The following is a 27,598-nucleotide window of genomic DNA, read 5'->3' on the forward strand; positions in this document are numbered from 1 at the left end:
TTCGTGGAGTTTATTTACATACGAAGGCACCTCTTGTGTTTTATTTCCTACAGCTTCATGCGAAGGCTTAGCGTATAAAGTTAAAACATTTCAATTTCGAAAGAGGAATGCCAGTTTCTGCTGTCTGGTTTCGAATCCATTTGGAATTGTGTATTTAAAGGGATAAAAGGTTTGGCTTTACTTGGGACGAGGAGGAAGGATTTGTACAGGGATATACCATCGCACGACTACGTTCAAGTTATCTACAATGGAAGGCTGTTGTTTCGTGCATCTTTTAATGGTGATTTTCATTTCTGTATTGTTATGTTGTAAGCCGCACGCAGCGCGAGCCTTTAAATTCCACAGTTTCGGCAGGGTACTGACTTCAAACGGCACAAGCATATTGTCTACCAATCTTGGTAGTGTTCCACACAGGAATAGTGGCTCAAGTGTTGATGCAAAAGAAGGTATGGGGCCGCATGTTAAAAGGACAGACGAACAGAAGTATGACCGAAATCTCCGAAATTCAGGTAGATTGCTTGAATTTGTACACATCCGTTCAGGGGAAATGATTCAAAATGGCGTTGGAAGGCAAGACGTTGTCTCCAGAGTTAAGCGAGATGAGCTATCCATTCAGCGACTTGCGGACTCTCCCGATCCTATAACGAGCATCCTTGAGGAGCTAGAAAGATACCAAAGAGCTGAAGAACCGTGCCAACGGCACATAATGGACTTAGGACAGGTGTTTAGCCTACAGTCGGAGAGGTTATCCCAGATAATGGACTTTGATTCTGTTGATCGGAACAGTGTAACTGCTGTACACACAGCTAACTTACTTAACAGCTTTTTTGGTCCCGGTAGACGTTCAGTGTCCAGCGTGTTTAACGACAAGGAGTTGTACTTTTCTATCGTGAGAAATAATGTGGAAAACAATGACGCCATTGTGGGATCCTGCGTATATTTCTTCTCGTATGAATGGTACCAGAATGTAGGATCATCCTCCCTTTGTGCGCTCCGAGTGGCACCGGGCAGTTCGACCCTTGATGAAATTGCCACCGATCAACCGATTCCCAGTTCCAAAAAGTGGGAGGGACATTTTGACAGTCTATTTGAGGGCGTAAAAAAACCACACTACCTCATTCGGAGGTTTAACGAGAGCACAAACGGAATACTGGAGAATTTGACTGACCCCTTTGTCACCAGTGATCACGGTGTTTGGTCAGATCCGTATTTTGATTGCAACAAGACGAATCGCTGGTTGATATCCTACACTGTCCCGTTTTTTAACTCATCTTGGTCGTCAATGTAAGTACACCTTTTGTACACTAAGCTCACTTTGACCTTATCCACAGAGTTGATATCAACTGTAATATAGACATTAATCTGTTTAGAGATTGACGTAATATATTTGAGATCACTTTCAGTCTCTCTTAAACTTAATCCTAAACTTAATGAAACATATACAACCCTTTAAAAAATTTGCCATCCAGTCCAGCCTGTGTTTCTTCTGAACGGCGATTATAGTAGGGGCCTGCTAATAGACTATGCTGCGTGCAATGTTAACGTAACAAATTCCTTAAAAAAAAGAAGGTTTGGCCAAGGGAAAGGGTTCGGGTAATGATAAGGTTATAATTGATGCGGCTGGCACTGTTTTTCGACCATTAGATTCTGTGACAGTAACCGTTCTGCCTTATGGACAACAATTGCTCTTTGCAGTCTTCGTTTTTCCATAATGTATAAGCTACGTGCTAGTACATTATGCGTCATCTGATACCTTGACTTATTCTCTCATCAATCCGATGATCCAGGTGCTGGTGCGGAAGAAACAACGAAAGTAAAGTTTTCATGACACAGGTTCTCCGCGCATTTCCAACTATATGTATTATTTCATAACAGATATTTGTCTCAGTGAGACTGCAATAACAGTAGCAAATGTTAACAGCGGTCATTCTGTTTCTCAAATGATAAAGATGGAATTACGAAAAATATGATTCAATGTTTTTCCTGTTCGCACTAATACATAATTATAAAGCAATTAAATCTAAGAGCCATATTAACGCAACTACTACTTACATGTTATAAGATATTGAACTTGGAAATTTGCATCAGTTGACATGGTGTTCTCTTCATTCAGTAAAACTAACGAAATTATAGTAATGATACAATATAATTGCTGAACTCGTGTCAAACGCATACCGTAATCAAAAGTTAGGAAAGTAAATTGCAAAGTGAAAAATTAGCGTATATATATTATTCTTAATCATGCTTGTACGCTATAGTTGCAAGAGCAGATCACTTCAATCAGAGCATAATTATGTAACTGTTGTCCCCTTTATGTTAGTGATATTTTACTGATTTATTCAATAATGGAAAATAAACTTTGCAGAAGTAACGTGTAACAAGGTTCCTCTGCGGTTACACACGCACACACACACACACACACACAAAAGACACGTATTAACAACACCTGCACTTACACGGGTCACGTAACTCCACGCAGGTACGTACATAAAGTACCCTCCCTTGGGCTTGCTGATCTATTGTGTACATACCACGCGAGACGTAGGAGGTTCACATCTTCTGTGGATCATAGGGGCATCAGAAACATACCTTGAGCATCTGCGACTTGCACGAAATCTATAAGTGATATTTCAACATTAATTAGCGCCGAGTTGAAGCATAACAAGCGATGTATTTTTCAACTCGACCTAATTTCTTTCTTGTCATGAAAATACATGACCTACAATGTTTGTGTCGAGGACTTCAATCGCTTTTTTTTTGGTGTGTTTTCCAGTCATGTCATCCATGATCGAGATGAATTGTAAGAGGACCTGATAAAAGATATCAGAGATACAAAACAATAAATTATGTCTGTCGTCAAAAGAAATTAAATGAGGAATAAAAAACTTCATGGTTCTAAGTATTTAACGTGTCATTGATTCGCGTAAAATGAAATTATGCAATTTCTTATCAAGTGTTTGTGTCGATACCACTATACGCTTTAGATATTGGCAGGGTAATATGCACTTTTCGTTGCAAAGGTAACCAAGAATTTGGTGAGCTCGTAAGCCCACCTTGAAAGTGTTTCTTTTGATGACTGGTGATGTATTAATGTCACTGCAAAGCCTTCCAAATGTGATGAACAAGGCATGCCCTTTAAAGATAATGTCGATGAGCCAGGCGCGTGTCTTTGCTATTAAACCGACAGATCATACCTGCCATCGCAATTCAAACTTTGAAGTTATTGTGTGTATCAAATGACCCCTTTTGAGCATTTGTGGTTGTCATAGCAACCCATTGCTCTCGCTCGGATCAGCACAGACGGATGCCTGTGTCCAGTCTCCTCAGTGCGTCAGCGTAGACCAGTTTGTTGAGAAACAAAAAGAAGGGATTGCCTGTGCTTCTCCCTAAGACTTACCATGACTTTACCATTGAACTCAAAGATAGCTACACAGACAGAAGACACACGCAGGGACCATATTATGTTCCCCAGATTTTGCTTACGTGGGGGAAGGTGTGTACAATTTGCCCAATCCCACTCTTTAATTAAAAAAGAAATAAAAAAAATATTCAATTCGACCAGACGCCGTGCGAATTATACAGCGACTGAGCTGTGTATAGTTAAGAAATATGTGATTTATAGTAGTAAGAGCAACAATGCAGCAATTAGTTTGATTTGTTTTGTCTTGTTTTCATTTCCATCTGAGAAGATGGCTGGAAAGCCTATATTCAGCTGCAATGGCTGGTCTTCCATGGGGTCCCGTTGGGTGTATAAGGCGGGACCACTTCACCGGGTTAAACACCCTGCTCTTTGCGATGAATAGATGAAGCGGGATCTCTCACACGAGGGACCTCAATTTTACGTCCTATCCGAGGGACAGAGTGTTTTGCCTCTTACTGGAGGGGACGGTATGATTACACACAACATTGCCCAGTGGGACCCGGGAATCGAACCGGGGTCCTTAGGATCGTGAGGCAGACGCGCTACCGACTGAGCTAACTCATTATTTTTATGATAACGATAACATTAGCTATAATAATAACATTGGTACCTGTACTAACAATGATAAGTATCTCCACATTATCTAAATTATTATCTAAATCGACAATCACCTGTTGCTCGCTTCTTATTGTTGCAATAAGACTGGAATGCTCTCCAGGGAGTGAAGAATGATTTATATCAGCACTGTCATGCTGGGTGGAAATAGTGCATTTGGCGCAATACAAAATCATATTGTTATTATTATTATTATTATTATAATCATCATCAACATCTTCATCATAACCATCATACCACATCATTATAGCTTTTTTGTTGTGTCCTTCGTCTGCTTTTTAACGTGAATTTCGCTCACGCATAATTATAGACGTTGCTGTTTACCATAGCAAAATGCCATTTCATTCGTGGAGCAGGAGACTGAGACTATCCCCGTGATATATTCATAGCCTCTCATGATTGGCAGCTAGCGATGGAGCATTGTTTACCTCTTCATTCAGCAAGTCTTCTTACATTAAAAGTAATACTAGCAAATACTTGTTATAAAATCTTTATGACAATAAGACAAATGTATATTTAGGTCACTTGTATTCATATATAATTAATTTATGTATATATATATATTATATATAGATATATTTATACGTGTATATATATATATATATATATATATATATATATATATATATACGCATGCATGCACACACAGAAATATATCATGTATGTTTGTATATATATATATATATATATATATATATATATATATATATATATATTTCAGGGGGGGAAACATGCATGCGTGTGTGTATGTACGTATTTTCGAGAAATATCGAAGTGCGTTATAGCAACCCCCGTATCACAATGTCATTTCTCTCCTCACACACGATAAGCGGTCATGCACAAGGACCTGTGTGTGCCACTACACACAGGCACATACACGTTCCTGCAAATACTCGTCCACGAATACATCTGTCCAGGGGATATCAAGTTATTTCTGCGTGGATGAACGGAACTATAAACAACAAAAAACAATGTATACAAGGCAGGAAAAACAATATCGAAATGAAATTAATCTTACATCATTCGCTCCGCTTGCTTCCTTGAGTCAAGTGTTAGATTTCTGACTTATTCTTTCCTTGACACACATGGAAGTGTAGAATAAGCATTTCTTCTTGTTTTACTGTACCACCATTATACCCTATTCAAAATTTTCTTTAATTTGTGTTTGTGACTCAGATACGATAAATTTGATTATGTCTTGGAAAATTTACACTATATCAAATTCGCGTACAGCAGCTCAGTTAGAATCGAGGCTTACACCTCATGCTTCCAGAGTCATTGAAAAGAAAAGTAACACTCCTGGCAGAGGACGGCGAGAAAGGACCCTGTTTTGGTCACTTTGGGTACCTGGTTCCAGTGCTGTAGTACAGGCGTCCTCTCTCCTCCGTCATTGATTTCAAAACATCTACGGCAAGCTTCTACTCGTCTGTAAAATTAATCTCAGGAATGGCGAGAACGATGTAAGACACCACGAAAACCGTGCGAAATCACTTGCAAGACCGCCCGGCACCCGGAAACATACCAGGTGCATCTGGTTAGTTTCTTCCGCGGAAAATCAATATTTCCCATTCGTATAACGGGCACTTCATCGGACATGCACAGAGAAAGAGAAAGAGAAAGCGAAAGGGAGACCTGGAGAGGGAGAAGGATGTGAACCGGTGTGGTTCATAGGAAGCGATTTCTCTCCAGAGGAAAATACATAGAGTCAAATTTAATTGTTTTTAGCAGGTTCAACAGTGAGAATTAATATTGAGATGGACAGTTACACGCAGTGGGAACTGACCTTTTTTTTTTTTGTCTAATCAGGATCGATTGGCATAATTTTTTTTTCTGGCAAATGAGAAATGAATGATGACATAACTTTCTTCGTGAGTTTTCGATGCGAGCTAAGTCATAATTATTTTCAGCAGGTTTAAACGTGAGATGGACAGTAACGCGCATTGAGAAGTGATTTTATTTTTTATATATGTATATCAAGATGGACTGGCTTAAACATTCATAGCAAAGGAAAAATGAATGATGACATCACTTTCTGCGCGAGTTATATTTGATATCTCTATCATGTTCTTAAATATCGTATCCGGGCCCATATGAATTATGTTTTTCGTTAGGTTTTTGACTATTTCACTCCCTAAAGAGACAAAGTGAAGAAATCATTATTGAAATAGTATAGGGTCTCATTTTATGTGTGACATGATTCATCTCGTGATTGTCTATTACACTGTATTTTCAATGGTAATTGTATGGCAAGCATTTCATCGATAGACTGATGGCATCGCTCTCAGCTTAGATGTGTGTGTTTTCGCGCGAGCGTGTGTGTTTGAGTGCTCAGATAACGTTTGTGGGGCGAGTTACTGAGGTGAATGAGCAGATTTGCGTCAATCATTAAACCACTGCAAGCTGTCTTATCAGTAGCCAACAATATCCATGTAATTGTTAAATTTTAGCGCTAAGCAATTATGATATACAGTCAATTCAACACTAGAAAGGCAAGAATAGTGTCACACGTCTATTTATGCAACCCACAATAAAATTAGAACACTTTGCTTTGAAACCGTTGATACTGCATGTGCTATTGCTGTTTAGCCACTGTATTATCACTTACCAGCATAACAAGACCTATCCCAATCAAGACCCATATGGATGAGCTTTGCAACAAATTTGGATCACCTCGTCCAAAGTAAGACATGACGATGCTGCAACGATGTCAGATTATATGGTCCGAAGTAAGACTTTATTCCAATTCAATTTAATTCACTTCAAAAGCTATTTCTTATTTTAACAGAACAAGATGAACAAGGTACGTGAATTCGATTTACGAATGTCTTACTATTACCCATGTTTCAAAATTTTCTTACAATATAATCATGATTTTCATGACTCATTGAACTTGGCAAAATTCAGTTTTTCGTCTTGTATAACCAATAGTCAGTCTACAAACTACGTGAAATTACTTTTATTTTTAGTGTAAATGTATTCCAGTTTCTATTTCCTCATTATGAATCTCTCTCATCAGTTGAGTCATCAAACTTGAGGCTTTACAGGATGCATAATGTACCTTGACGATGAAGGGCTGTTTACAAGATCGACAGGGAATTAGTGCTGATGGTGTGGAGCAACGTAATTAGGAAGCTGAAACTCCTTTGATATATAAGAAGGAACACTAAATTCTCTGAGAGGGAAAAGTAAAGGAATTATGGGTGAGGGAGACCAGCAACACATTCTTTCCAGAGAAGGTTGGAGCGATCTAATCCTTATCACCGTGCTGCTTTAAACTGCTGGCTATTCAACTGAAACAAAAATGATTGATATGTTTGTACCATGTGATGCAGCCATCTTCATTGAGGGTAAATCTTTAAGAAGCCCCTCCAGACCAATGCTTTTTAATCTAATAATGTTGACAAAGGTGAAGCGCGTGCATTGTGTAAGCAGAGAAAATACTATGTAAATTTCATAGTCATAGACTTCCGTGTGCTGTGTCGCTGGACTGCAAATGACGGCATATTCCCTTCGGGTATAGTTTATAAAACAAAATTGAAATCTTCAAACAAAATTTTCAAAGTAAACCTTGATTCATGTTTTATGAGAATATACAGCTGATCTGCAAAAACGTGCAGATAATAAGTACAATTTTGCTGAACCCATCGTCTACACAAGATCGCAAGATCGTCCTGTTGTTTCACGCAAATCTGTCATAACATGAAGCGATAGAAAGTCAGACATGCTGGAGTCGCTTCGACCCCGGAGGTCGCCAATCAGAAGGCGCATTTCATTGCCTCCCTCCCGTAGGGGAATCAATCAAATCTGGGCCAGCAATTCATAAGGCCGACTGTCACTCATAACAATGCACTTTGTAGCGGGCGCCAAGAGTGGGAGAGTGATCAGGATATGTGAAGAGTGACTGGTTGAAGCATACACAATAGACTGTCCACCTCAAAAAAGGAAATAAACGTTAACAGGAGAGTCGACTCTGTATCTCGCACTAAAAACAATGTTGAGGGAGAAGGGACCGTAGAAAATACGGATTGGTAACTTATAATAAAAACGATTGCCTTATTTTTGTTTTAGAATAATTTTCGTCCCTCACTCATGATGTAAGTAAAGCAGAATAAAAAGAAGGATAACCCAGTACGAACGAGAGTGAACGCTAGAAACCGAAGACAACACCGGAACGCTCGATATAGACTTTGCTAGAGACCTTTCTTACAAATTAAAGCGTGTCAAAAAGGGAATGTATGCTTCCAGACTGTGGCCATAACATTAAAGGGATGGTATAGTTTTGGTTGAGACGGGATTCGGATTTTGATACTTGAGATAATTAGAAACCACTTATATGAAATATTAAGCAGCATATACAACTCTGAGATGAATTAAAAGTTTATTTGATGAAAATCAGTGTTGAAATGGCTGAGATATCCAAATACAAAGTAAAACAGTTTGGTGCTAATACAAATTGGGACCCACTCTTTATTAGGACCATGTTTGTTTTGCCCGAAGCAAGAAGAAGTTGTGCTCACCTGTTCAACTTGATAAGAGCTAAGCCCTCATGCAATCTAATTGACGTTTCATTCTTCATCAACACCAGTAAAACTTAGAGGGACGCAAATGATATCAATGAACAAAGGAAACGGCGTCATTAACAGTAAATGATCGCGCCAGTAAATTGTGTCATGTCATGCTAAAGTCCAATGTGAAGCATGAATCACCACAATTCCAGCTGGATTATCAAGTAAATGTTGATGGATCGGAATTTCTTTTATCTCTTATCACATGAACCAAAATCTTCTATATCAAGAGATGAATAAGTGAGAAACTTTGAAAGGTCTAAAGCCATTAATAGGTGACTCAAAATAGCTTATGTTTCATAATCTTTGCCTATCATAACTGATTATAGCCAGGTGCCAGTGAATGTGGCTCATGTTTACAGTGTGAGGCAGCCACAAAAAGATGTCTATGTAGACAGCAAATGCAGACTTCCAAAGATTAGTACACATAGGAAATATGTCCTTTTTGTTTTCTAGTTGCATTCGGCAAGAGATTGTATTTTCTGATACTAAAGAAACGTCTTGAACAGAAGTTAGTGGAATAAGTCCAAAGTGACGTCTAGATGAGGAATTCATAGTTGTGAATTAAGTTTAAGAGTTAAAGTTTTAAAATCTGGACAAGATTAATATCAGTGAAGTAGGAGGAATGTTGACATCTCTTATGGTGAATACAGTGCGATGTGGATGAGAAATTTACAAATAATATCAACTTGCTTCAACCTATTTTCTACTGACTTTCTTCTCCAGAGGGCCAATATTCTACAACCATTGTCTTTTCAGTGGCTTCCTCATTCATTCTTGGCACATTGTATATCGTTTACTTTGATAACTCCAGTGTTCATTACAAAGTATCATTGCTATAAGGTTTCACTACCGATGTATACTCTGTTCATTCACATTGTCTAACTTACCTTATATTTCAGCAAGCTAACATGTTCAGTTTTTGGAAAATAATTCGGTATATTAAACAGAAGCACCGTTCTGTATAGGCACACATTTTTTCTTCACCGAAAATGTGGAAATATGTGCTTTTTGTGGGTTTTTTCCAAGTCAGGTATCACTGTTTAACAGCCTTACGATTTGTTGAACATGATAACTTAAAGTATGTGTGTTCCACAGGATGATCGCTCATCCACAAACAGCTTTAGAAAAAATAAGACTCCAGTAGGCTGTGATCAGTTCAAAGGACAGTTGCTTACAATAAAGGGACCTTCGGCGCCGCTATCACAGTTCACTACTGCCATCCCCGCACCAAATGGACAGATGATAGCTTTTGCATTCCGTAATCCAATATCAAGGAGTAATAGAGGAATATACACGTAAGAGCGTCTGTTCATGTGTAAAGAGATAGGAAGAAAGGGAGGGGGTGATTTATGCTTGACTGATTCTCTTGAAGAGTAAGATGACGTCTCCTTTTTGTGTTGGACCAACGCCGGAGATCTCCGGCGGGAGCAGGTTTGTTTTGTGCGTTGTTATATGTATATATATATATATATATATATATATATATATATATATATATATTTATATATATATATATTTTTTTATATCGTATAAACTTTATTACAGCACATAATATCACATCAACGAATCATGGACATTGAATTGATATTCCATAGAAAGATTTTTACTTTTATCATTATTTAGTTGTACAGTATAGTGGAAAAGATCGTGGCTTGTAAGTCCGCACGGCTTCACCAAAAGCATTTCTAACGCTCTTGACCCGAATCTGGAATGTAAAATATGAGGTGTTCTTCATAGGATCAAGTTGTCAGGGGGAGGAGAGGCTCTGTATAGGATGTACGTTGATACAAGAAAACCGCCTTGTCCGGTATATCGTCGATATTATACAAGGGAAAAGGACCTAACCTCCTTAAATGCTCATGAGAAATACTTGCCCGGTTTCTACCTATTTATTTTGCAGTAGATGCTGACCCAGCATTCCTTGTAGCTAGGAATGGATCCTCATGTCGACCTGTTCGTCTTTTATTACTAGAATGTCACTGATCCTCCAGGCTAGGGAGAGTGTCTTGTGTACTTGGGGAGTTTAAAGGGATGGTGTAGTTTTGGATGAGATGAAGCTTCAGGTTCCTAACTCTTTTGTGTGTGCGATAACGAGAATTCTCTTTAAATATGAAATCTGAAAGAGCATGTGATTCTTAGAGGGATTTAAAGTCTATATGATGAAAGTTGTTTTTGAAATGACTTGACATCCATAACAAAGGGATTCTGAAGGTGGGACTATACCTTTCCTGTAATATGCTCTTCTCTTGCAGTCGCGCCAATTATGCACTGTATGAGGAACTACGGGAAGTGACCATCTTTTCTTTTTCTTTTTCTTTTTTTTTTTTTGGGGGGGGGGGGGGACAAAAAATGCACACGATGCGTCATGGCAGTCAACTCTAAGGGGAGTCGATTATCACTTTGGTTGGTCACTGGCAGCTGTTACACCGGCCTGGGTCGCTAATTGACAGAACGCTAAATTGGAGACATGCGCTGGTATCCTCGAAAGTGGACGAACCTCATTTCAGGTTTAAATTCAGGATCAATTTATTTGAAATGCTATCCCATTGTATTTTAAAACACTGAGTGTTAAAGTGGTAGAACTAGTTTGTTTAAATAATATTAAAAACAAAAAAACAAAAAACAAAACCAAAGCAGTATATATGGAACGGAGTCAATGAATGGACGTCATTTTTTACCACAATAACAAACCCAAAACAAACACAAACATCAATTCGCGAACAGTGTCTGAAAAAGCATTCACGGAACTTTACATTGATTGAGAATCTAACCAACAGCAGTTAAGATGTCAAAACGCTCCAGTGACAATGAGGACTTGCTTTTGTAATCTTTGCATTCTATTCATATTTCTTTTTCCTCATTTCTTTTTCTCTCTCGCTTGTCAGCAAATTCAACCCCAAGTTCAGATAGAGCCTATACCAGTGCATGACTTAAGATTTGTAGAGATTTCACTTGGTATGATTTATATGATTTGTATGAATTTAAATAATTTCAGTGCACGAACAGCCGTCAATAGTCTATTGAGAACATCTAACAGCAGTCATACGGTTTTTTTCTTTTGTGTATAAATGGTGACAAATGTGACTTAGGAAACTGGCATCCGATAGTCCTATACTGAACAAAAGATTAAGATTGTTGAGCGTGCGCCTACAGAATGTTATCCTCAAAATAATAACATTTGATCAAATAGGATACACCAAGAAAAGATTTGCTTCCAAAAACATAAGTTTAGACCAAGATTTGATTGATCTTTGCTCTTACACAAGCAAATCGTCATACTTATTTCTTGATTTACACATGAAGCTTTTAATATCGGTTGTCACTGCCTTTTGTTTGAAGTTCTGACATACAACTTAACAGTTCATGCAGTTGATGAAGACAATATGAAATAATGCAAATTGTAAGTGATGAATAAAAATCACCGACCCAAAAGAGTCCAGCAAGGATATCCTCTTTCCTCACTTCTATTCCCTGTAATTGATGACATCTTGGCAATGAAAATGCGGAAAGACAATGATATCAAAGGTAGGCCTACATGTTTTCACGATGTGAGGTGAGAAGCAAAGTTAAACAAATCTCAAAATCTCTGAACTGGCAGGTGATACAATGCATTATATTCATCTATTCAATTCAGTCTGATAAGGGAGCCATGAAAGAAACGAACAAATTTTGGTAGGCCTATACGTATGTAGGACCTACAGGTATTTTTTTTTTCAAAAGTCAAGCTACTTTGATTTTCAAAATTGTGTAGACAAAGAGCAATGGTCGAAAGAACCTCTTGAATACCTTCGGGTCGTTATCAATATCAGCACTTAAAGTCTGGAACATTTGAATTTGTTCATGAAATTAAAAAGAATACACGAATAGTTGGTACGCGTATGTGGAAAATTCGAAATCTTATTTACTACGGTAAGATTTGTAGATAAGTAAGTGAGATAAGTGAAAATAGTAACATGATGCACAATACCTTTACAGTATGTAACCGAAATGAATAGAACTCTTCACATTTTCATTTTGTGGAATTTGAAAAAGACGAGGTGAAAAAGGGTATACTTAAGGTACAATGTTTTGAAAGCAGGTGGTCTCAGCATCTTGGATCTTGCGTGAAAAATTAAATAATTACACTGTTATATTTGCCATGAGCATCCAGCCCCCTGAAAGAGTATGTTCTATATTTGGTTGCAGAAATTCGGCGCGAGCCATGATTATGTGTTTCAAATAAATTTGCTTCCTGAACATGTTACGTTCATGATAGAAATGTAACATCGCTCCATTCTACACGGTCTTGGTCTGCTCGTGGAAAGATATCAGACATGTTAACGAAAGTTAAAGACTGTGAGTAAAAAGTTTTATGGTTTGACACTTATGTCAAATGTCAAAATGAGACATTACACTTTAAAAATTGAGTGAACATATTAATATATCTATAAACACTTAATCTAATATCTACGTGAACGGATGGCTTGACCAGGATTAGGCCAATGTTGTCGTACGGTCACAGAGCTTGCCCATCTCTTTTGATAATGGAAATTTTGGCTAAAACATATTGTGTAACACAGATAATTAAACTTAAGTTGAAGGCTATAACATAAACCAGATGGAAACGGTTACAGGTGACGTTGTTAACCTTCGACGCATCAAGTTTTTTTCCCCTCTCTTTTTAAAAAATGTTTGTTGAATACAATAGTTTCAGAACCGATTATACTCAATGATTAGCATCAAGCACTGAAGTTTCCACATTCTTCCAACTAGGAACCAGCGTTTAACCTGAAGTCCTATAAGATAAAAATACTACAATCCGAAAATAAAATTGCCAGTTTATGCATAACTCTTTACATTAAAAGAAATAATTTGTTTAAATGGACATCTAACTTACAGTTACGTTTACAATATAAATACTGGATCAAGATTGTAGTCCCTAGAAAATACCTGTCATTTTGGTGTAAATCTGACAGTGATCCCCCCTCAAAAAAAAAAAAAAAAATACCCCCTATCTCCTTCAGATTCCGATATCATACCTAAAGATAATCGTTGACCATTAAATGAGCAAATCACGTAACAATTGAAGAGTTTAGTTTGTGTTTTGCTTTTTGTTTCTTGTGTTTGCTGATTAACATATCCCTGCAACACCTTTCCCCGTTACGTCCACCTCCGTAAACGCAGTGAAGACGCACATGCAGAACAAGACGTGACAGATAACACGATTTAGCCAACTCACATTTCCCTTGATATTTATTTGTTGCTTTTCAGAATGAAAGTTTTCTCATATTCCTACAAAAGTGTGTACGGCACCATATCATTGAATTTCAAATCTAAAAATGCAAAAACTCTCTTGATTGCTAGCTTTAGATATTAGATTTTCAAATAAGTATATCAGTAAATGAGAAATTACGTAGCAATCACAGAATTTCGTTAGTCAGCGTTTAGAAAAAAAAAAAAACCTTAATGACTAACAAACTTATCGTCTTACATTAAATTTTATGTCGGAAAATTTGACAAACACTCCACACAAAGAGTGCACCAGATTGTTGAATTTCTAGAGGGAGAGACGCCGTGCCACAAGTTCCCCACGCTCGGTCGCTGCACTCCCTCGCTTGAGTGTTTTCCCAATATTGAGAATGTCCCTGCCCCTCCTCCCCCCTCGCTAGAAAAAAAAAAAATCCTGCAAATGACCATAAATAACTCCCTCCCCAACCCTACCCAACCCATACTGTTCAAAACGCGACCTGCAGTCGGGACCATTGAGAGCAGTGATTAAAAAATGTTCGAATTATGACATTTCATGCATATGTAGAGTTCAGATGTATCACAAAACATCTTACCATATAAAGATTTGGCAATAAAGCCGGAAATATAAGGAGATATGACTAATTTCTCAATATACCATAGCTGTATAGACCGTTTATTCCAGAGACGATTTTATCTAAACTATTGTTCACATTTTGTATATTAACAATACTTAACATTGATTAAACTGATGAACATTTTAAAGGCTGGTTGTTTCTATCTCTAACTAACAACTGAGAAGCACAAAAGCTGTTTTTTTTTCTTTCATCCGCAAAATGATGTGGCTTTAAGATGCCTCAAACCGGGATCATATCTTCTCTGAACAACAACAAAAAACTGACAAACAAACAAACAAAAAATATTTCCAGGGGCCCGAACAGAAACTGATAATGCTTGGATAGCAGTGTCAAGTCATTATGAAATACATAATTACATTCTGAAAGCTATCGTTTAATTACGTAATGATCCAATTTCACATACATCTGTGCCTGCGGTGTTTTTCATAGTACTAATAATCATGATTAACTACATCAAAGGAGAACTCCGGCTGATTTTCAGACATTTCCCTTTGAACCACTATGACTTGGTTATAGGCCTATTGGGTACAGAGTTTCAGGATTTATAGTGATTGGGATAAGGGTAAGAATGTTTTCAAAATTGATATCAAATTACAATGAACAAAGATAATGACATAGCAGCTTCACCATATCATAATGCATAAGTGGGGGCTCAAAGAAGCAGAACAAAAGAAGAAGCATGCAAAAATTCTACACAGTTGACCTTGTTAAGCAAGCGGTACTGTAATAGCATCGCATTGCTACATTTCTGAAATACTAGTGTGAGCCTCGTACTCATGCATTTTCATGGTGAAGCTGTATGTCATCATCCTTGTTCAGTGTAATTTGTTCTGGGTTTGTAAAAGCATTGAGTTCTCTGCTCAAAGGACACAATTATTTGCACAAAACTCAACATGGAGCTGTCGATTTATGTGCTACATGATGTGAATTATGAAAACCGTCTGGACTGATACCGTTTAACGACGTTGCATCGAAACATGCAAAGTGTGCTCAGTTTGTTAATTATAATTTAGTACTTCACCAGTGATTGAAAGATGATGTCATACATGGGTGTTCATCTTTAGCTAATTGATTCAGGCACCTGTTTCTGTTAGAAGCGTTACAATATCATTTTTACACAATGCATGTTTTTCTGCTTTGATCTAATCATAACGCCGATAGCCAGCCTGGATAAAAACAAGACGGCGCTTTGAGAAAGCTAAAAACTACATGCGCAGAAGATGATAACTCTCTTAAATCAAGAAAAATGCATATCCAGTTTTAATGTATATTGGAAAATCATCGCTCAAGTAATTTCATTTGCGAAATGCAAGTACTTTCAAGAGAAATGAAATATTTGGCAGGGCGCGTCTAATTTTTCCCATTACTCGCACATTGTTTCAGAGTAAACGTGGACAGTAGGCCTAACTGTAGACGACATACAGGTTTTACCATCAAACCACGTTACATGCGTGTAATACCAAATTTGCGACACAAAATTTGTCATGTTTTGAGGTTTCCTGCTCCTCGTCATAGGTGTTTATTCAAAGGCAGTTGAGTTTAAAAAGGTACCACAGTCAAATAAAACCAAAATGAGAAAAACGGTTCTTTTGTCAGTAACGATGCACAATGACACAATCGCCATTGTCCAAACATCTGAATGTACTCATTAAGATGCACATAATCAGGTGGCGACGATGATAATTGGATCAAAGAAAGACACTCGTTTATAGATGTGTAATGGATCCATGATGTTATGGACGTAATTTTGGTTAGGATTTTTTTCTTAGCGTATCCAAGTAATCTGAAAAAAAAAACTAGTAGAAAATCATTATAAGATAGTGATAGGGCAGACATTAAATATTTAGATATTGTCTTGGCCACATAATAGATGATGATCAGATTATTATGAATCAATACAAGCATGCATTAACAATGCACAGACCCTTTAAATTTTTGCAGCGTGTCCGAAGAGATGCATGCATTGAGTCAATTTACAGTGTATATTTAAAGAATGCGCATGGAGGTATATCATTTCGAAAATGAAACATCAATCTATGCGAGAGAAATGGCACCCCCTTTTATCACACAAATTAGAATCCACCATTGAATTGATATCCGAAGCAGCATCCATTTGCCACTTGAATTGACAATGGGAGGACAAATGGACATCTGAGAGTAGCTGGTAATTCACTTTCAAGCAAATACTGCTTAGCTTGACAGTTTTTATTCAAGTAAACAAAATATTGAAGTATTGAGAGAGTAGATGACGCAAATAGAGTGTGGGGCATACATTACGAAGTCGTAAATATATCTCTTTTGTCACTCGTTTCTTTTAACGTGTGTATAGGAAGCGTATCAGCATACCCTAGAACTTCCTAATCTAATTATTCTGGCATTTCATATTTTGTCTGCATTCAGATGCTACTTCTTCCCTGCGTTCTGCTGTGAGATTGAATGGATGAAAACCCATTACAATATTCGAGATGATGAATGCCATTGTATTTCACCCTTGGTGATATTTCTGTTGCACGCTGTCAAATATTACCAGTAGCGCTATCTTGTGGGAAAAAAAAATCAAAGTAATATTGCTGGCATATTGATTGTAGTAGAGCAGATAAGCCGAAGAATTGTGCAAAATTTGACTAAAGCATGAAACTTTCACCATTGTTAGTACATGCTATAAGATTAATTTTAAGATCGGGAGGTAAGTCTGAATTGACCTCTGATGACCTCTAGAGGTCAATGACCTCAAAATCTAAGAAAATTGATATTTTGCGTCATTGGTTAATGATAAACACAGTAATGATGTACTAAAACTTAATATTTGTCACAGTGAAATTGTCTTTATGTTCCACAGAGCCCTGACAGGTTTCTACCTTTGACCTCTGATGACCTCCAGAGGTCAATGACCTCAAAATGTCAGAAAATTGATATTTTGCATCATTGGTTAATGATTAAACACAGTAATGATGTACTAAAACTTAATTTTTGTCACAGTGAAATTGTCTTTATATTCCACAGAGCCCTGACAGGTTTCTATCTTTGACCTCTGATGACCTTCAGAGGTCAATGACCTCAAAATGTCAGAAAATTGATATTTTAATGCGTCACTCATAACTGAAACACGATAATTATGTACTAAAAACTAATTTTTGTAAGAGGAATTGCCTCAATGTTCCACTGAGCCTTTCGAGTCAGATTTCTACCTTTGACCTCTGATGACCTCAGATGACCTATGATGAGGCCAATGACCTCAAAATGTCAGAACATTGATATTTGGTGCAATTGGTTGATGACAAACATGATTTAGATGTTATATTCATTTGTATTACAATTGAATTGTTTTCCTATTCCACAGAGCAAGAGAAATTACTCACGTGTCTCTACCTTTGACCTCTGAGGAAGGTGACAGGTCAATGACCTCAAAATATCAGAATATTGATATTCTATGTATAGTCAATGGTCAACTTTGTAATACCCGATGTACAATCATTTATGCTATAATAGAAGAATCTTGTCATTTCATGGAACATTGGTCATTAGCCTGTGCATTATATCCAACTTTGACCTCTCAGGACAATGAGAGGTCACTTAGGTCACATGTGTAGGCTTACCTGTATTGATGTTTGGCTTCATTGGTGTAATCGTAAATGCTTAATCATGTACAAATCACGCACTGATGTTTTGATCAAAGTATGTATGCATATTCCACAGAGCATTGGTTTATAGTAACAGGTCTCTGAAATGTGAGAGGTCAATTACTTCAGAAATAAGCTTAAGTTTCTTGAGTGATGGCAGTGACCTAAAATACAACTGTTATGTTTGGGTTATTTATGTAGACTAGCAAATATAGGAAAATATGGCCATTATCTCGACACTCGAGGAAAACAAGGCCCACGAGACTGATATACAGAGTGTTTAATCTATTCAGTGTAAGTCTCATAGACCTTTTCCCCCATTTGTCGGACTCATTATGGGACTGGTTTGCCAAAGTGTCAAGCTCATGGGCAATATTTGCATAGTTTCCAGCTGGTGGGCCTGTATTGGCCAGTGTAAAGCTGGTGGGTTGTTACAGTATGACTGCGATGAATGACTCATGGTCCTGGAGTATACAGTCCACAGCTGCGACATCATGGACCATCTTGAAAACTTCGACATACTGTGAGGCCCAACATGCATTCCACATGAAGCAATCCTGTGTATTGCAACTAGCTATTGCCATCCGAGACCTACCCAGGGAATAGATAAGCATTCATGGCAAACCATGGAGAAAGCGGATTGTGCAAAATATTTTGGAGTTCCAATAGGAGGCTCAGCTGGAATCAAATCGCCACAGCAGCTTAAAAAGGTTATACTTCAACCAAAGACTCTCTCCAGACGAAGATACGAGTATCATAAAGTTCAGGTGTTTTGCTACTCCATGCCGCTCAGGACTGTCCTGGAATATGCATGCATCATCTGGGATCCATTCACCCAGGTGAAACATCATGAAGTTTGGAATGATCCAGAGAAGATATGCACTCTTTAGCTGCAATGACCATCATATGCAAAACAAGCAGTGTTACAGCCACACTTGAAAAACAAAACAAAGCAAAACAAAACAAAACTACAATGGCAATCCCTGTAAGAAAGTACAGCTGAGGCAAATTCAGCGATGATGTTCTGCATCAAGAACTCCACAATATTCACTCCGCAGGAAGTTGTGGCTCTATTGCTGCATTCTTCAAAAAGGGCAAATGACCAAAAATGTCAGGCATCATTTGCAAGAACACAAAGTAGGCCTACTCCCAAAAAAGGTGGCGGCTACTCTCGGCCACTGTCTCTTGTATCTCTTTGAAACACTTCAGGAGAGAGATACTCAATATTCAGCTCTGTTATTAAAGATACATATGTCTCTCTTTTTGTTTTTGCATTTGTTTGTTGTTTTTTGCTTCATATAGCTCTTTGGATACCTTCTTTAACCAATTAAGAAAAGGCTCCATGGCAGAATATTACAAGATTACACAGTATAATGAAGAAGAAGAAGAAGAAGATGTCTCTCTTTTTGTTTTTGCATTTGTTTGTTGTTTTTTGCTTCATATAGCTCTTTGGATACCTTCTTTAACCAATTAAGAAAAGGCTCCATGGCAGAATATTACAAGATTACACAGTATAATGAAGAAGAAGAAGAAGAAGAAGAAGAAGAAGAAGAAGAAGAAGAAGAAGAAGAAGAAGGAGAGTAGGAAACGAGATCTGCTGTCAATGATGCAGAGCCAATACCAATCAGTTCCATGGCAGATCTTAGTCGGCACTGCAAAGGTTTGGATGTCTCTCTCTGTTGACAAAGGATATTCTAAAGCTCCAAGTAAGTCCATGGGGTGGTTTACATTGTCTGGGCATAGAGGGTTGGGTTGGGTATATGAGGATATGATGCTTTGTTATAACAATTAGGTCTGAGATATCTATTTTTTTATGTTTGTTTTGACCATCCCGCATGGATCTCCAACGAAAAGGAATGATAATGTGTTAGACCCAGCCGCCACCGTGTTTTTTCAATAGATTTTGATATTACAGTGTAGTTGAGAAAAAAGTAACCGCTCATTGTCCTAGATGGAAGTCAAAATTGAACTGTGTGTGGAATACTCTGCATACAATTTTGGACACACACACACACACACACACACACACACACACACAAAATGCATTTTTTTAAATATAATTATTATTTCATAAGCAGCTGGCCATTACAAACCAATGAGACCAGACATCAATATTCTTACATTTTGATGCATATCTTTCAATATCCTCCAGGGGTCAGAGGATCATCGCTAATGTTCATGTGAAATGAGTACACGCCTTTTGAATTGCTCACTTTTATTGCTATAGAAATACATAATATGTGCATCATGTCAATCATTAAATATTGTATCAGTTTCATTTTCATTTTCAGTCTTGGATTATTTTTTCTATGTACAAATAAAATCGTGGCAAAGTAAACAACTTTCACATCAAAATATAAACGAGAATACTAAAAAAGAAATAGATGTAATAACGTGCAAGGCAAATACCAGGCCTACATCATCTTAAGGTATACAGGTGAAGGAAATCACCTTATTGATAAACAATTAACTTGACTGGGATAGCGACCACTGAACAATATTGTTTCTTAAAACTCTCTCTTCTTTTCAACAAGTGGAATAAAACACATGCACATACTGGGGCATCAGTTTGGAGGAGGGGTGGGGTGGTGGCAGGGATAGTTGACCCCCACCCCATTAAATTCTGAGATGTGAACTATGTTTTGTTGTTGTTAGTTTTTGTTGTTTGTTGTTGTTTGCTTTTTAGACAGAAAACTGCCCAAGTTTTTCACTTTAAGTGTGCATCGGATTGTTAAAATTTAATTCTGAAATGCAAAATCTCCCTTCTGTGAGAGGGGATATCTCCTTTCGATAGACTCCTTCCCCCTGCTTGGTTCCTTCCACAGATATAACATACTTTGGGGAATGATAATTTCCCTTATTCTATGAAAAATGTTTTTAAGAGATATTTTTATTTGAATTCCAAAGATGAAAAGGCTTTCCTATATACATTATGCACGATTGTTCATTTTGGAGGGCAAGAGGCATTTGCCCCGCCTCCCGAGAAAATATGGGAGGGGGAATGGTGGGGACATAAAACTTTGCCTCCAAGTATTTCCTGAGATTGAGATTTTTTTTCTTCACTTTTTTGACAGAAAATGAATTGTCACTGAACATTTCAGCTATAGTATGCACCAGATTAAAAGGCAGAATCTCCTTTGCATACCCCCTCCCCCACACTATCTTTCGTTATGTCCCCTTCCATATACGCTCAGTGCTTTTGTCCCATTTTTTGTTCTATATCATCACAAAGTATGTACTAGATCTTTAATTTCAGTTCCGACATATTAAAGAAAATCCCTCTTGTTGGAGGGGGTAGTGTATCTTTCAATTAACAATCCCTCCTCGGTTTCTACCCTTAGATTTGGTACACTCCTTTTACTGATAATTTCCCAAATATTCCATCATAAATGTGTATACTAGATTTTTTTTTTTACATTTCTATTCTTACTGCAAAGGCTCCCTCGCATGGGAAGGATTTGGGGACAGCCCCTTTCATACCCTCCTCTCGCTGTATCAACCTCTCCTCCATGCATTGATTATGGCTACACATTAATTGGGTATGGACTTTTTTTTTTCAAAATGGTAGTTCAACCAAGAGTGGCACGAGATCATTGAATCCATGCAAACAAAAGAATGCAAAAGCTCCATAATGTGGGAGGGGGATACTTCCACCCACATCCTTCTGTCGATTGGTCTTCCTCCATAGATGGCTGACTTACTACACCTTTTTGATACAATTTCGAGGTATTCCTTCAAAAGTGCCTGTGTGCCAGGTCGCTGAATCTCATTTCTCAAAATAAAAGAGCTCTGTCGAATGGGAGTGGAATACCCTACCCTCGCCAACGCTGCGCTTGCTGGGTTCCCATCCATATAGACTTGGTACACCTTGGTGATCCATAATTTTCCAAATATTCCCCAAAACGTATGCATCAGATTCTTAAAAAAAAAAAAAAAAAAAAAAAAAAAAAACTTCGTCTTTGGGAGGAGGGTAGGTGAGATGCGCCCACACCCCATCAACTTCCGTATAAGTGATGACGCACACATTAAACAAGAGCTACCCTGAATCACTGATTTCAGGTCTAAACCTGCAAAAATCCAATCCCCCACCCACATCCTCCCCCTCCGCTTCATTCCTTTGCACCATGAACTTATGCTTTTAAATATTTTCCAATTCCCCCCCCCCCACGTGAAAACAGATCGACACCCCTTGCTCTGTGCACATACCCGACTTAGATGATTACCTGAAAAGTTCTGCGGAATGAGTAGCCACTTTTTTGGTAACAGAAATGCATGGTTTGTAAGCCCTACATTATAAACAATTATTAACTATTAACTATCGCAATATCAATATTAACATCCTCACATTTCATTCGAGGTATTTGACCTTGTGTGATTTTCATAGGTGAACAGTAATGGCTCGTTAATAAACAGGGCCTACGAGTGCTCTCTAAAACATCATCATGTTTACCATTGATGATGCCAAACTATTCTGATACTTTGAGGTCATTGACCTCTCGAGATCATCAGAGGTCAAAGGCAGAAACTAGTCTGTGTGCCTTGGAATATGAAGACGATGTCATTGTACACAGATATGCTTGTTTTGTACATCTTTACCATGTTTGACCTTTCACCAATGATGTCATGCTTCAATATTCTGATATTCTGAGGTCATTGACCTCTCAAGGTCATCAGAGGTCAAAGGTAGAAACCTGTCTGCTCTTTAGAATATGAAGACAATTTCATTGTAAGACAGATATGCTTGTTTTGTACATCTTAACAATGGTTACCATTAACCAATGACATCACAGATCAATATAATATTTTGAGGTCATTGACCTCCAAAGGTCATCAGAGGTCAAAGGTTAAAACCTGTCAATGCTCTGTGGAATCAGAAAATGGTTTCCCTGAAGTATAGATGCCTGTTTAGTGAATCATAACCACATATATCATTCACAAATGTCTAAAAACATCGATATTTTGATATTTAAAGTTCATTGACCTCTGGAGGTCATCAGAGGTCAAAGGTAAAAACCTGTCAGTGCTCTGTTGAATCTGGAAATGATTTCTCTGTGGTATAAATGCATGTTTAGTGCAACATAACCACATATATCATTTGCAAATGTCTAAAAACATCGATTTTCTGATATCTTAAGTACATTGACCTCTGGAGGTCATCAGAGGTCAAATCAGACTTACCTCCCGATCTTAAAATAAATCTTATGGTATGTACTAACACTGGTGAAAGTTTCATGCTTTAGTCAAATTTTGCACAATTCATGTGATTTTGAGGGCTTATCTGCTCTACTATTGGAGCTGGTTTCTCATGAAAATCTGTCTGAACACTAAATACATAAAGTCGTATAATCTATGTATAAACAAAAGTCTTCAAAGGATTATTATCTGATTAATGATTAAAACAATATTTTGAAGTATGCACATACAAGCTTTGATTAGTGATGTAGATTTCTCACAAGCTTCAGTTGTCATCATCTACTGTTATGGCCACGTTATTCAACAAACAATGTAACTATGTATGAACACAAGAACTTCATGGCAGTGTTATCACTCAGTTCGCGGATTTTTACCTGCACGTTGAAAATCATAAGATAAGAGATATCGTATCCTGTCGATTAATTCATGGCTTTGTGGTCTGACTACAGCAGATATAGGAAGAATTATCTGTCGTTCGATATTTACGGAATAGAATGTGTAAGGTGCAAGAGAAAGAATAAATTACTCTATGAAAAATAACCTTTTATTTACATAAAAAATCACGTAAAGTGCGTATCGAAATTCATTGGTATGAAATTACAAAGAAAAACAACCATTGTCGTCGCACGTTCCCAAAACCTTAACGTAGATTTTTACTTCAGAAAGGGATAATGAATTCGACCAAATATCGAAGCTTATGTTTAGTTGTGGAAAAAAAAAGTTTAGTAAGTTTAATCACTACCATAAAGAAAATATAACTTCCAGTTTTCTTTCAATACAAGCCGTTCCAGTGCTTACACACAATGAACGAGATCGAAATGTTTTGACACAGTTTTGCAATCTTCTGTCAATATTGTGTTATTGTTCTTTATCCGATATACTAGTAGTCATTTTCTTCCAAATACCACGAGTTTTTCTTTTTGATTATTATACATTCATAATTATATCAGGGTTCGACATTAGCGGTGTAGCGGTGGCCTGGTGGCCCCGATCGGGCAACTAAGATCTGAAGATTCAAAATGGATTGTTACTTTTGCTGTTATTTTGGGCCACTATGCATGTATATCGTTGTAGTACCACCAAAATTTCAGACTTAAAGATTTTAGTGGCCCAAACGGGACACGAGACATAAAAGCTTCGGGGTAAATTAACATTAAGATATACAGTATATGCAAAACAATCATAAAATCAACGAGAAGTATCAAATATAGTGATATAACAGGCGAATAACGAAATTTAAGAGCATGCGCCTATAGGATTTTACAGTTTTAATGTCTCCCTGTTATACAATTCTCATCCCTCACTTACACCCGATATAATGTCGGACGAAGGCTACAAAGCAGGGCATTTTGAGTGGGTTTAAACGTATGACTTCCCATATTACTTTTGCTATTGCAGATGTAGTGTGCCTTCTTTATAACTAAAATCTGTGGATTAGAAAGGTACTCGGTTTGGGTATTAGATGACTTTGAACTTGCGTTAATGGGGTTACAGTTCGTTATTTCGAAGGTTCATTTTTCTGAAGGTTCGTTATTCCTAAAGTCGTTAATCCAAATATGAATAAGGTCCGTTATTCCGAAGGTTCGTTAATCCGAAAATGAATGAAGTTCTTTATTCCGAAGGTTCGTTAAGCCGAGACTGAAAAAAGGGTTCTATATCTTGAAGGTTCCTTTTTTTTTTTTTTTTTACATTTTCGGATTAACCAACTTTACTTCATTTTCGGAACCGTATTTTCATTTTCAGGTGTTGAACTGATGTGAATCTGCTCTGGAATTATAATAATTATGTTATAAGATTTATCAAGGCTTTAGTGAAATCTGTTTACATTACAGTGTACATTGTATCGTAGGAAAGATGATACCCTCATGTTCGATTTTGAATCAACTCCACTATCAAATCCTCTCCACTTCCTCATATTCTTCCAACTGACTCTGTTTCCCCCATCATGGTTTGACATATTACATGTACTGGCTGATTATTTGTGAAATATTGTGCTACCTGGAAGTCAGGCCGTAAATACTATAATAGTCATAATCCCCATTTTGTGCGATGGCGTGCATTATCACATGGAAATATCGCATAATCATCGTTCATACATATGCATATATAATGTACTTCAATATTGCGACTCCCATGTGATGCTAAATATAGGCCTTATGTTATACAAAACCACAGTTATAGCTTCAAGTATACGAAACATTTTGAATCCAACCACATGTAGTAGTGATAAGCATAACGGCAAAGTATATAAATGAAGATACAAATTTTGATTTTTATTTGTTAAGATGAAAAAGGGTACATTGGCATTGTGTTTTGAATTGAATCATCATATAATTGCACATGAGTCTCTTTGTTATCTAGTAAATTTAAAAGGAAGAAGTTATTGTTTACGTAATGATGAATGTGTTTTGAAGTCACAGACATCGGGAACAAATTACATGTACAACGGGTTACAGCGCAATGCATACGTTTGTCAATTATCAAATGATCTTCCTGGAGATGTTCGATGCGAGAAAAATTATTAAATGTTTTTAGTAGAATTTCGAATGCATACCCAATGCTGTTTTATTGATTGAAATTTACTATATCTCTTCATTTCATCTTCATCTGTTCTCAGTACTTTTTTCTCTGTGATACTTATCTAAGTTTACCTTTTATTTACTATTGTAACTGCATTTTTCTGAAGTATGTGCTTTGTATATACAACGTCATACATTTATTCATTTGCAAATATCGTGTATTTCAACCTGTTAACGGACTTAATGAAAAACAGCTGTAAGCTGAGAGCAAGTATTTTAATTCCGTGAATAAATAGATAAAGTAAAATCTAGACCTCAAGTAACACTTTGCGAAAGACTTCCAATTAGACCATCGCGAAAAGACTAAACTGAACCTAAGTTTGTCAAGGAAATATGTGCCTGAGATGCAATTTGTTACATGAACCTCGAGAAAATCTCGATTCTTTTTTTTTCTTACTTTCTAATGACAGAAAGACGCAATTTCTTGGCTAGGTCATGTGGTCTTGCGTGAATCCTTATAGGGAGTTATTCAGCAGACCATTAAGAACTCTAAATACTTTCTGAACAGCACAATGAGTGACTGGAGGATATTATACGGAGAACGTAAGTTCCGTTTGTGACTGCACCCACATCATGAACAAGGTTAAGACTCGATTCAAGATAGTCACTTTGTGAATTAGATGGAAAATATGTAAAATTTTCAGCTTCCTGTGAAATAAATCACCCTCGTCAAAGCAGAGAATATTTCGGGAAGACGATGTCACCTGTTGCAGCGTTGTCCTGAATAAAACAAGATATCAACAACTTGGAACACGACGAGCAGAATATCACTTGTCAAGAGATTGCCATGATGTCATAAAGGAGTCGTCAGTATAGCTATTACAGGTCGAATGTTGCATAGGGAATGCTGCGTGTGCGGAATGAGTCCATATTTTTGGAAGCAATGACAAGGGAGCTTATCGACGCTGCCTGATGCGCATTGCATATAGGGCAAAGAGACGAAAAAGCACTTCTCAAAAATATGGAAGCTTATGAGTGCCACCGGGAAGGGGAGAAGGCGAGATATACATTGTAATACCTGTCTTCTTGACTTCTCGGATCTGAGAAGACAAGATGGCAAGATGTGACTTCTTGTCTTCTCGACTTCTGCGACCTGAAAAGGCAAAAAGACAAGATCTCTGATCTTGAGGCGAGATCCGAGATATCGCCTTCTCAGCCTTTCGGGTCTGAGAAGGCGAAAGGCTAGATTAACTATGCAGTGTGTATGAAATCTCGTCTTCGTGACTTTTCGGGAAAAAAAGGTCGAAAAGACGAGTTGTCACAACTCGTCTTTCCGTCTCTTCGGGCACGAAAAAGTCCTTAGAGTAACCTGACAATTTGAACAACTTAATAATACCTTGGCATGATTTCTGCCAATTCTCGCCAAAATTTGTCTGTGCATTTATGGCAGAAAGTGATGATGTCAATTTTAACCCATTGGTGTAACCCCACCTTGACATCACCCCCAATCACACAGCCTCTAGGTGTCGGGACACCACTGCATATGCCATGAACAACTCATATTCTTCACACATTAAAGCCAAGGATCATAACAAAAAGGGGATATGTTGTAACTAGAGCAGACAAAGACGAATACGATTGGACACAGAAGGGGAAACTTTTGTAGGATGAAAAACTTGATCACGCATTCTAGAGGATTGCCTTACCATTTTTGTGAAAACCTGATCGTGCATCAAAAAGGATTACATGAAAATGTCGATTTCATCCAATGGGCATATAACAACTCAACTTCATATCC

General features: G+C 37.5%; 1 protein-coding gene across 1 annotated transcript in view; it reads left to right on the forward strand.

Annotated features, from left to right (window-relative positions):
* The first annotated feature begins 547 nt into the window (after positions 1-547).
* The window catches only part of LOC140245171 (metabotropic glycine receptor-like), a 53,271-nt gene continuing 26,220 nt past the window's right edge, over positions 548-27,598 (forward strand). Inside the window, exon 1 of the mRNA XM_072324769.1 lies at positions 548-1,284. Coding sequence (XP_072180870.1) covers positions 548-1,284 — 737 coding nt within the window. The remainder of the gene's footprint in view (positions 1,285-27,598) is intronic.

This window comes from Diadema setosum, chromosome 22 (assembly GCF_964275005.1).
Source record: "Diadema setosum chromosome 22, eeDiaSeto1, whole genome shotgun sequence".
In the NCBI taxonomy this organism is placed as follows: Eukaryota; Metazoa; Echinodermata; class Echinoidea; order Diadematoida; family Diadematidae; genus Diadema; species Diadema setosum.